The 12069-nt window shown below is 36.5% G+C and overlaps 1 protein-coding gene across 2 annotated transcripts in view; it reads right to left on the reverse strand.

Annotated features, from left to right (window-relative positions):
• Positions 1–12069, reverse strand: part of Farsb (phenylalanyl-tRNA synthetase subunit beta) — a 69232-nt gene that overhangs the window by 9292 nt on the left and 47871 nt on the right. The window contains exon 16 of one of the 2 annotated variants that reach the window (XM_010611799.2): positions 11884–12039. The exons of the other annotated variant lie outside the window; for it this stretch is intronic. Coding sequence (XP_010610101.1) covers positions 11884–12039 — 156 coding nt within the window. The remainder of the gene's footprint in view (positions 1–11883; positions 12040–12069) is intronic. 2 annotated transcript variants of the gene reach the window in all.

The raw sequence follows: 12069 nt of genomic DNA on the forward strand, positions 1-12069 counted from the left end.
AATAAAGGCCCAGAAGTTGCTTGTCCTCTGTCCATGTGGTGGTTTCTGACTATGTCAAAAGCACTGCAGAAGGCACAATTGAAGGAGAAGCTGTCTGAACTTCCCTCTTTCCCACAGCAATACAAGATGACTCTGTACCAATACAAGGAGATGAACTTTATCATAGTCACTGGGAATGGAAGCTGCCATGGGATGTACATAAACAAACTTACAAACATAACCCGTATCTCCCACCAGCTATCTTACACCAGTGTAAAGCAAAACAACCCAACAGCATCAGAACTAGGATCTCAGCCTGCCTATCACTGATATAAAATAGTACCGAGACTACTTTAAAGGAATGCCAACTTTTTTATTCCTGCAATGATGTAACATAGAGTATTAAATTTAAGCTGGAAACAAACAAACAAAACAAAACAGGAACAAATCCCTTCAAAGTGAAATACGGGAGAAGAGAAGAAACATGCTGGCAGATAAAAGAAACTGCAAAAGATAGATAGCTAATGGACATTCAGTTAAACTTCTACCATCACCCCAAAAAACCACAATAAAATATCTACTTCTGATTTTTAAACAAAGCAGATTACGGTAACTAGATCATTGGTGTGTGATATACATCGCAGGACTAGTCCACTGGGTGTGGTGTTGGAAGGGGAAGCCTGGTGGCAAACATGGAACGATATAAATATATATATTTGCCCCCTCCTCCCTTGATTAATCTGTTTCCTGCCTGCCTTGCCGTGAGCAATCTCCCCTCTGCCATGCTGCCCTGTCTTGGAGTCTCTACAAACTGTGAGCTAAAATAAACCTCTCCTCCTTTGGCCTGTGGGAGCTGGATATTTTATCCCACCAATGAGAAAGTAAAACAGGTTTTCAGAATCAAATATTGGGGGAAATGTCAAAAAGTCATTTTTAATGAACCTCTAATTTCCTAGTTAACCTTAGGAGATGATAAGCTTCTAGCTCGGAAGACATGGAGTTAACTAAACTGAACTATGCTTCGGTTCAATTAAATAAGGAAGGAACAAAATGGAAATTTTGAAAAAGCTGTTGAGATCCTGGCTAATTAATTCATTACTGTGAAGGAATAAATGACAAGGAAAAGTCAAAAGAGGGGAGAAGAAAATGGTAGCCCAAAATATATCAGTCTCAACAAATGGCCTTGGACGGGAAATCTAGCTGTCAGCAAAGCACTTTCAGGGTCCAAGGGAAAGGGAAGGGAAGGGCACCTGCAAGGGACAGACAGCCCCACAGGGGCAGAAAGTCTCACAGCGATAAGCAGAGTGAACACACCAGTAGCATGATGGCGAGGAGAAGAGAGTTTAGGTATAGATGGGCTTGGATTAAGTGAGAAAACCAGCTAAGAAAAAACGGGATCAGGTCTCTTGCTGTGAGAGTGAAGGACAAATATGGATAAGGAGGAAACTGGAATAAAGCCTAAAGTGTCGTTAGGTTGAAACAATACTGCTGTGGATTAAAAATAAATGTAGTTGGCTTCTGTATCCACAAGTTCCACACTCACAGATTCAAGCAACTATGGCTGGAAATATTTTTCAAAGGTTGCCTCTGGACTAAACACAAACTGTCTTTCCTTTCTTGTCATTAGTGCCTAAACAATAAAATATATCAACTACTTACCCAGCCTATGACTGCATTAACGGTACTGTTAAGTAATCTAAAGATGATTTAAAGTGTGAGAGAAGATGTGGGTGACTGGAAGACTATCAAATGCTTGGTCTCAAAGTCCCAAGCTGCCGTGCTGGCAACTCCTGAGTCCCTGCTACTCGCTACTCGGAAGGATAAAGGCGGGGAACTCAGAAGCTTAAGACCAGCCCCGGCAGCACTGCAAGATCCTACTTCAAAAACAACAAAGAGACAGACATCTCCCAAACTTCAGTCATACAGAGAGGTGATGTGCACTCACCTGAGGGCCACTGGGTGCCTAGCAGGTGCTAGTTATGTTTGAGGGCTTTGGTGTGTGGCTTAGGCTCCAAGAATGACCTAAAAATAGTCTATGTTATATCGCTACTGAACATACTGCGTCAAGTGCTAAAAAGAAAAAATGTTGATAATATCTGATGACTACTTAGTTAAAAATCTGTTTTATCATATTAAAGAAAAGTTAAACTTAGTAAAAAATATTCTTAACAAACCAAATTTTTTCAATTGTTCTATTTTTGGTTGAAGAAAATACGCTTACATTTTTAAATTACTTTTACCATGTATTATATAAACTCTGAATTGGCATATATACTTGACACACTATAATTTATCTAATAACTAATATTAAAACTTATTCAGTAGATATAAACCCACATAAATATTTTAACTTTAAAATTTTTGTTTGGTCATCCAAATTTTTGGCATTGTTAACCCTGCACCAAATTTTGAAAATTAAACTTTACATTTATTCTCCTTATAAACAGATATATGTACAGTACTGTCACGAATACCACCAACCATCTGTGGTGTTAACATTTCATAGAGGTGTAATTAAGAAAAGGTGCCTGAGGGCTGGGGATTTAGCTCAGTGTTTCCACTGCCCACCTCACAAGCACAAGGGCCGAAGTTCGATCCCTGGTATCCCCCCCAAAAAAAGTGTCTGAAAAGGGTGATTAGGGAAGAGATAATTTTAAGGCAGAAGTACTGTGTGTGTGGGAACAGTTATCTATCAACAGAATACTGAGCTAATAAAGGCCGATCTAATGTAGAATATTGCCATGGGTACTGAAACATCAGGTAAGTACACCAAAAACAGAAGTGAAGAGGACATGGATGATCAGAACTTTACCTCATATACAGAAGAGAGAGTAAGGCAAGAACAATTAACCCACTCAAAACCAAAACAAGGCTAAAGCAAATCCTGTGAAACTTTTATAAATACAGTACACCACGGCCTGTTAAAGCACCGTTCCCGCTGCAGAGGAATTGTTCCTACTGACCAATATTGCTTTGAGTCTTGTTTTTTTGGAACCAGGGATTGAACTCAGGTCCTTGCGCTTGCAAAGCAGGCAGCGGAACCACTGAGCTAAATCCCCAGCCCTGCTTTGAGTCTTAATTCCTTCAAAAAACCCAGTGGAATGACTGTACTGGAAAGCTTACTCAAATACAAAAAGCAGACTACCAGAGGAATAAGAACTACTTTTACACAGGGTAACAAAATCAGAAATAAAAAAATTTCAAACTTTTTTTAACCCAATGCCTAAGAACCATGTCTATGTGGAAAACTAAGTGTGGACATGTTATACAGATCCCTTTATTATAGCTCGCAATGGTTTGTGTAAATCAAACCATAAATTGAGTACCTATACTTCAACAAGTTGGCCAATAAATAATTTTCTCATGTATTTCCAAGGTCATATTACACTAAAACCAGTGTGACGATCAGAAAAACATCACAATTTCACCCATTATTTTTAGCATCTGAAATCTTTCACAGGTGTCCCAAAAGGGAAAAAAGGTCAGGACCTTCAGGTCAAGCAGTGATGATTAGGTGTTACTGTAACAGACGGTACCTAAATAACCACAGTAAGTACATATGTTATAGGACTAAATTTGCATATTACTTAAAAAGTTATTGTTCATTTCTTTCACAAAAGGAACTCTGAGCAACATGAAAACTAGAACTGTTAAAACTAAAGTTCTAAAATTTCTGTCCCTCCATGAGGGATCTGGCCAAGTTAAATTGAAGTTTTCTAAAGAACCGTGTAAGTAACCAAAATTGAAATAGTTAATAAACTAAAGGGAGAAAAGAAAAAAACACATGCTCAAGTCAGTGCAGACAATCACAAAGCTCACTACATTCTACAAGAAATTATTTTTGCCATCAATATGCCCAGCAACCACATAACTTTTACACACAAAAATGTTGAGAATTTTCTCTGCCCAGAAGTGGTTTTTGAAAAGTATAAATGCATCTTAACATACATAATTTAGTTTCCAACAAACCACAAAAACAAAGGGGAAAAAGCTTGAAAAAAAAAATATGCTATAACAGTCTGATCAAATGCCACTATAATATTCTGAGTGGAACCCTTTTAAAACCGTTAAAATGCTCTGCAGTTTGCTAACAAGTTAAAAGACCTTGTTTTTGTTGTTTTACTAAAATTAACCTTATTCTATCATCAACTTGAAAATATCCCACTTTATGGCCTTAAATTACAAAGGTGCTGAGCTAATGAAAAATATGTAAGACTTAGATACCATGGCTGTCCACTCGGGCCATGGTTACAGACTTTCTGAGTGCTTCTGTGGGTCCCCTGCACACTGCAGAGGCTTGCAGCCTGCCTAAGCAAGGTTACACCCCATGTCAACACAAGCCCCTGGGAATCTATGTGATGATCAATCAAATGAGTTTCCAGATTTCTCTTACAATGAATAGGGCCAAACTGCTTAAAGAGGAATCAAGTTCTAGTCACTGATGCTACCATGAAACAAAGCAGCATGCAAAGAAGCTTGGTAGCATGCATTAAAAGGGACAGAAAGAAATTAGGTATTCCCACCAGTGTAACTTACATTAGCAGGAATCTCTGGTGAACAGACTTAGCTCAATTATGACTGCAAAGCCACTAAGGATTTTTAATTATTAAAAAGTAAACCATATGCCAGGGTAATAGAAGTCAGCTCAGTAACCAAGAATAGCATGAAATGGTAGTTCTCATTTAATCTGTTTGTACTGCTTTTTGATACTTTATAAAGAGCACTTCTTAGCAGAAAAAGCTATATGTAAAATAACAATAAATATGAGGAAATGATGCAGTTAAACACACTCCGACAACCAAATTCCAGCATTTACAAATTTACTTAGCAGTCCGGAAAACAGTTGTTTTCCTCAGTTGTGGCATGTACATATGCATACACATTAGATGAGGAGCTAATGCTAGCTTTGCTACTGACTTATTTTGACAAGCCGTTTCTTTAGGCCTTGATTTCTCTGACCATAAAAATTTAAAAAAGGATAATCGTATTTGTCATTAGATAATCAAAATAGATTTTTAAATCCCTATGAAAAATGAAGAACCATTATTTATAATGACACTAATTTGCTTTGGCTTGAGGGCTCTTACAAAAAGTATCCTGAGAAGAAAGCACCCAGACTAGGCACACATGGATCCAGGGAGATTAATGTGGTCAGGGAGGCGGACGGGCAGTGAAAGGAAACACCCTGCCCCCTTTCAAGGAAAATCAGTTAGATATATTGGATACATACGGGTCCACACCACCCATATGCATGAAGAAGCTGTACCAAAGCTTCTCATATTCATGAATCCTGAACATTTCATACATGTAAAAAACTTTAAAATGTTGTAATATTCCCTTATGAGAGCCAACAAGATTCAAACAGAACACAAATCTGAATCTGTATATACTTATAATCAAAGTTCAAAGTACAACTGGGTCTAGAAAAATTGAACATAAAAGTTCTAAAACCACATCAAAAATACTACAGTATCTAAATATATTTCCTAACTTTAAAAAATCACCAACTACAGGCATTTATATACTAGAAAAATTAAATACTCTAATATGATATACTTTTTGAATGCTAATTTGCACATAATTTAAATTATATGAAAAGTTTAGAATTATAAAACTCTTGGAAACAACTTCTCCAAGATTTGGTATACAGATGCTGGAATATATAGCAACAAGAGGAAAAGAAGGAGGGAAGTGGGTCCCCAGGACCCAGCAAAGATCTGAAGCAAGAATTTAAGCCCATGGGGAGAATGAAGAAATAGACCTCAATGCAGAAGAAGGAAGTAGCAAGCAGCACTTTCTCCCTTAGCCCTGACTCACTGCATGGGAAGGGTGGCTAAACCTGGAGACACATGGTGACTACTGGTGACACCAGAGGCTTCCATGCAGTAACACACCAGTGGAATGGAGCAGTGGACACAGCAGACTGCATTAGCTGGTGAGTTATTTGGGTTCAGACATCACCCAGACTTGCTGGGATTATTCACTACCTTACCATAAATCTACAGCTGGCTTGCTGAGATTAATCAACATGAATTTAGGCTCTGTCTTCCCACTCTGTCTATAGTGACAGCAAAGACAGACTCTGAAATGGACACTGTTTTTTTCTTTTTTTGGTTTTCGCTTTGTTTACTTTTTTGTTTGTTAACATTTTTATATGAGCGTGAACATTGTTCCTAGTTTTTTTGTTGGGTGTTGTTCTGTTCTTGTTTTTATTTTTTCCTTGTCTCTTTCCCTCCTGTCTTCTTTACCAGTTTCGCAAAGTTCTCTTAATCTTCCTTTGTGCTCCAGCCCAGCCTCTAATACCTCCTTCTTCTTTTTCTCCTCCTTTTTCTATTCTCTATTGTTCCCCCAACTTGATATAAATTTTCTTCCCTGAGGGTAAGAATCATAGCAAGGGCATATTTACGATATACAATTTTCTATTTTGTTTTAGATTTACTTATATAACCACAAATGCAATTCAGACTTTTAAAGGTGGCAAATTAATAGTTACCACAGTTTGTTATTTTCTAGGCTATGTTTAATGCCCCTATTACTGCTGATGGTACTACTTTAGACAAGGTGACATAATCATTCTAATCAGTTGTTCTGATTAGATATGTCAAGATGAGAGTGCCTAAGGGTCATAAACAACACTATAGGACAGAGCCAAAGAACCAGTTGCCAGGCCAAATAGGGAATATTCTCATTCCCAATAAACTGAAGAGGGAGGATCTTGCAACAGACTTAAAACCCAAAAGCTATCTACACCTGGAAGACATCTCTGAGAAGTAGTCATTTCCTAAGGGTTCTCAATACTAGCAATAAAGCTACATGCCATAAGCAGTTTATAAGCATCAATCCAGGAATTAAACTTAAAAAAAAAAAAAAGAGAGAGAAAATACTTAAGCAAGATGCAACCTCAGACTACCAGCTCACCAAAGGCAAACCCAAGGGGCAATGAGGTGAAACAATTTGAAAGCCACCTACCTGTACTCTCTAAAGTGGTTACAGTAGAAATAACAAAGCAGATGAATGAGAAAAAGTCAGTCAGAAATAATTTCTCAAGTAACTACATAGATGGTGACCATAATAAAAGACATGGTTAGTGACTCTAGAGAAAATGCAGGTAAAAAAATAAAGGAGCTTAGGAAAATGATGGAAACCATGAATGCCCAACTCAGTCCATGAAACAGATTCAAACATATATCCAGGGGATTAAAAATTCCACTGAAAGTGTACACAATACAATGAGGATATGTGAAGACAAACTATCAGATATAGAAGACAGGATTATGGTTAATGATCACGAAAAGAAAGATTTCTTAAAAGTAGCTAGTGACCATGAAAAAAAAATCAATCTAACAGCTGCTAGATGATCCAAAAAAGAATAACATGAGATTGATCAGAGTCAATGAAAAAGCAGGAGATAGCACAAATGACATAAGAACCTGTTCACAGAAGTAATGGCAGAAAGCTTCTCAAGCATGGAAAATGACATACAGATAAGTTAGACATATAGAATTTCAATTAGCCATGATCAAAAAATTTACACCAAGGGAAATAACAGTCAAGATTCCAGAAATTCAACAAAAAAACAGAATATTAAAAACTGTTAGACAAAAGAAACAAATCATATATAAAGGTAAGCCCATCAGAATAACAGCAGACTTCTCAAAACAAATCTTCAAGTCAAGGAGAACTTGGAGTGAAGTATTTCAAGCCCTAAAAGAAAACATTCTCTAATCCAGATTGAGGTACTTCATTCTTTATTAATGGAGAAATAAGATACTTCCATAACAAAGAACACCCGAAGAAATTCATGACCATCAGATAACCAGCACTCCAAAATGTTCTGAAGGACATTCTAGAAAGAGATAACTAGGCTTACACTCCATGAACATCAACAGAATGAATCTACTAGGTAAGGCAAGAAATTAAACAGAAGAGAACAAAAAGAGAATCAACAAAAGGAAAATAACATGGAAAGGATAAGTCAATATGTATTAGTCATAACCATCAATGTTAATGGTCTCAATTCACTAATCAAAACAAACAGACTGCCAGAATGGATCAAGAAGCAAGATCCAATAATATGCTGCATACAAGAAACACATTTAATTAAAAAAATTCATAGACTGGAAAAAAATACTTCATGTGACAAGAACATGGAAGAAAGCAGGGGTAACTATTCTATTTGCAAACTGGATTTCAAGCCAAAACTGATTAAGACAAAGAAGGTCACTACATCCTTGTAAAGGAGAAAATCTAAGACAAAGAGATAAGAATCATAAGTATATATGCATCAAATAGCAGTGCACCTAACTATATAAAACAAATATTAATAGACATGAAAAATTAAATAAGTATTAATCAATTGCAACAGGGACCTCAATATGCCACTATCACAAACATATCAAAGATATAAAAATCTACAAAGAAATATCAGAATTGAACCAAACTTTTGAGCAAATGGACTTAGTAGATATCGAGTGTCCCATCCCACAACATCAGAGTAGACATTCTTATCAGCTGCACATGGGATATTCTCCAAAACAGATCACATAATAGCTCACAGAACATGCTTAAGAAAATGCAAAAGAATTGAAACTACCAGATTATAGTGCAATGATATTGGAATCAATGGCAAAAGAAACCACAAGAACTTCATAAACACATAGAATTGAATAACACCGTTCTAAACAACCAATGGGTCACAGATGAAATTAAAGAGATTAGACAGTTTCTACAATTAAACGATAATGCCAATAGAACATACCAGAACTTAAGGGACACAATGAAAGCAGTCCTATGAAGGAAATTTATAGCAGTGAATTCCCATATCAGAAAAACAGAGCAAGCTCAAATCAACAACCTAATGTTGAACCTCAAACTTCTAGAAGGAAGAGCAATTCAAGCCCAAAGCTCATTGAGGAAGATCAGAGCATAATTAATGCAATGGAGACTAAGAAAAAAATACAAAGAATCAATTAATCAAAGAGTTGGTTCTTTGAAAGCTTAAATAAAATGGACAAACTCTTAGTCAATTTTATCAAAAAAATGGAAAGAAAAGACTCAAATCCATGCGAGAGTTATAAAATTCTTGACTTTTAAAAAGGAGACCAACACATATTAGCTGATCATGAAAGGTTTTTAACTGGTACATATCACGAAATTTTCCAAATGCTGTGGCTTCTACCTTCTAAAGGTTTCTTAAATCAGCCTTTTCCTTGGGATAACTATGACTCCTTCAATTTCAAGTCTTCATTCTCATTGTTCTAAAATACTCTACACCTTCTCACCATTTTCTGCACCAGTAGTCTATATGCCACTCAACTTATACATACTGCTGCCAGATTAATCCCACTGGAGTACAGATCTAATATCTCTCATCTGCTTAGAAAAAGGGAAGGAAGCATCAGCTTCAATACTCTCCCTGTAATTAGCTGAAACCTTGCTAGCATTCTCTAAGTACAGCCCCAAGCTATATCTACACCTTACAGTTAAACCAAACTGCACCTCCCTTCTGCTCTACAAAGAGTCTTTTTTCCATCTTTAGCTTTGTTCAAGCCTTGGCAGTGCTTCCCCTGACTTTACCTACTCCTTCAAAGGCTCATCTTGTTTTCCAGAAATTCACATTACTTTTCCAGATTCCCTCAAGAAGTTGCACTACCTCCCTCTTTGGAACCTCAAGGCCCTTGTCCTAGCAGATTGGCTTGCAAGATAGTATATGGTAATCTTTTCCCTTGCAGATTACTTAGCAGGGCCCATGTCCTATCTATTCTTGTCTTCATAACTGGGATTCAAATTCTTCTGTGAAAGAAATGTCTGAGGATATTACAGAGACAGAGTCACAATATAAAGATGTCAGTTTATATAAACATCATTGGCATAATATTTACATAAAGCACCACATCCACAACAGATTATGTTTCAATTTACCATTTCAGCTCATTGTAAACTTTCAAGCAGGAAAGACCTCATTTATATAGTAAAATCTGCTTCAGGAAACCAATTTTAATCTAGTTAAACTGCTTATGAATAAGATTTCTGAGAAAAGACTATATAAAAAAAACAAAAACAAACTAATGCTTCACATCAACTTATCAGTTGCCTTTAACCTGGACAGGACAGCCAGGTCTTAGAGCATTATTCTAGAACAGTAAATGGATGAGGAGTACGTAAAGATACTACAAAAGCTGACAAAGTAACTTGGTGGAAAGAACACTGGGAGGTGAGGCCTGGCTCAACTCACTTAACTTGCCTCATCTCAGTTCCCTCACTTATAAAACCAGGATATGACTAGATAAACTTCAAGATTCAGTTCTAACACAGAATTCTATAAAAATATGTCTCCACTGAATTATTTCTAACAAGAAATGGGCAAAATTCCAGTAACTCCTTGAGTTATTATTGTCACTCAATTTTATTAAGACACAAAAGATGCTATACTTCTCTAATCTGAAGCTACCAATGCATTTCAAAGTATATTTAAAAATACTCTCAAAATGAAAAATTAAAAAAGTAAACAACAACAACAAAACAAACAAACAAAAAAACAATCTCGGAGGACTGAAAAATAAATATAGCCAAAAACCAATGAATGATTCTCTACCAAACCTCATACTGCTACAAATAAATGCTTAAGTAGCTTTTTAAAAATAAAGGTTCTATCACTTCACAGCCTTTTGGCTAAGATCAAGTGTAAAAATGAAGGTACTATTAGAAACTTTGGATGCCAAATATGCTTATTAAAAAAAATTAAGGTAAACAGTAGGAATGAGGAGTAAATCATTTTGTTCAGGCTTGGTTCTAGATCTCTTGTCAAACAAAATAGCTCCAGGGGTATGACAAACAAAACTTTCAGAATTCCTTAATGAGCACATTAGGAACTCATGAGGTATAACTCAAAAGTACAATGAGCATTTAAAGTTTTAAAAATTTATGACAGTTAGACACACCTTGCCATTATTTCCCCTCAAATGCACTTCACTTAGCCCATCATTCTTGTCACTTTCTGAAGCAGTTCCCAAAGTCTTCTGTTGTGTCCTTAGTTGTGTTGTCCTGGCTGCTTTAATGTCCCTTCATGGACATTTTGACTTTGGGCAAGAGTCAGAAGTCACAGAGTACCAGATCCAGAAGATGAGCTGGATGAGGACTTGATGCAGTGTTTTTACAAGCCTGCCTTTCCACTGGATGGCACTCAACAGCAGCATTCACTGAATTTTTGATCACATGTCATTACAGCTACTACAAAAGATGACTCAAAACTGCTTCAGAAAGTGGCAACATTGATGGGATAAATGTGTTTGAAGTAAGGAAGAGTACTTTGAGGGGGGATTAATAGTAATGTCTTTTACTTTCGTAATTTTTAAAAATTTAAACACTCACCATATATTTTGACTACCCCGTACATATATGCCATTTAGTTATCCTAATTTAAACTCTTCAACCAAGATTTTTACTATATGTGGGCTTTTATGTTTCCGCCTTGCTCAGTTGCCTTTATGACTTAATGAACATGTATGAAGTCTTCTAGAGTAACTTTGGAGGATTATTTTTCTCTTGCCCTTAAAGAGGTACTGTTTGAGTGCAAACTACCACTTTAGGTCTTCCCACTACGGACTTCTGAGCATCGTGATTCTGGAGACACATAACGGGGTCAGTAACTAAGGGTTACCATCACTCAGTCTGAACAAAAGTATAGTGTGTAGCACTTATGAAGAGTTTTGAAAAGCATTTTCCCAAAGTGTTGTGAGGGAAAGGGTTATTTTCTGGAAAATACTAACAATTAATTAAAATAAAGTTGTCTCCCTCTTTTTTCATACCCCCTGAATCAAAAAACAAAATTACTTTCTGAAATATAGCACTCGCTTCGCCCCTTCATTACATAGCTTGAACTCTTGATTCAGCTGATCTGCTTACCTTCTGAGGCTTTGATCACATAGCCACCCTTATCTTTGCCAAGAGGCACATCGAGCAGCTGCATAATTCTGTCCAGCAGTCCATGGATTATCTCAAACCCAGGATTCTTGTTGTAATAAACAGCACAGAGATGCCTACAGTTTTTTGCACCTACATCTGGGGAAAAAAAAAAAAAAAAAAAAAAAA

Source organism: Fukomys damarensis, unplaced genomic scaffold, assembly GCF_012274545.1.
Source record: "Fukomys damarensis isolate Sample0158 unplaced genomic scaffold, DMR_v1.0_HiC HiC_scaffold_16, whole genome shotgun sequence".
NCBI classification, from domain to species: domain Eukaryota; kingdom Metazoa; phylum Chordata; class Mammalia; order Rodentia; family Bathyergidae; genus Fukomys; species Fukomys damarensis.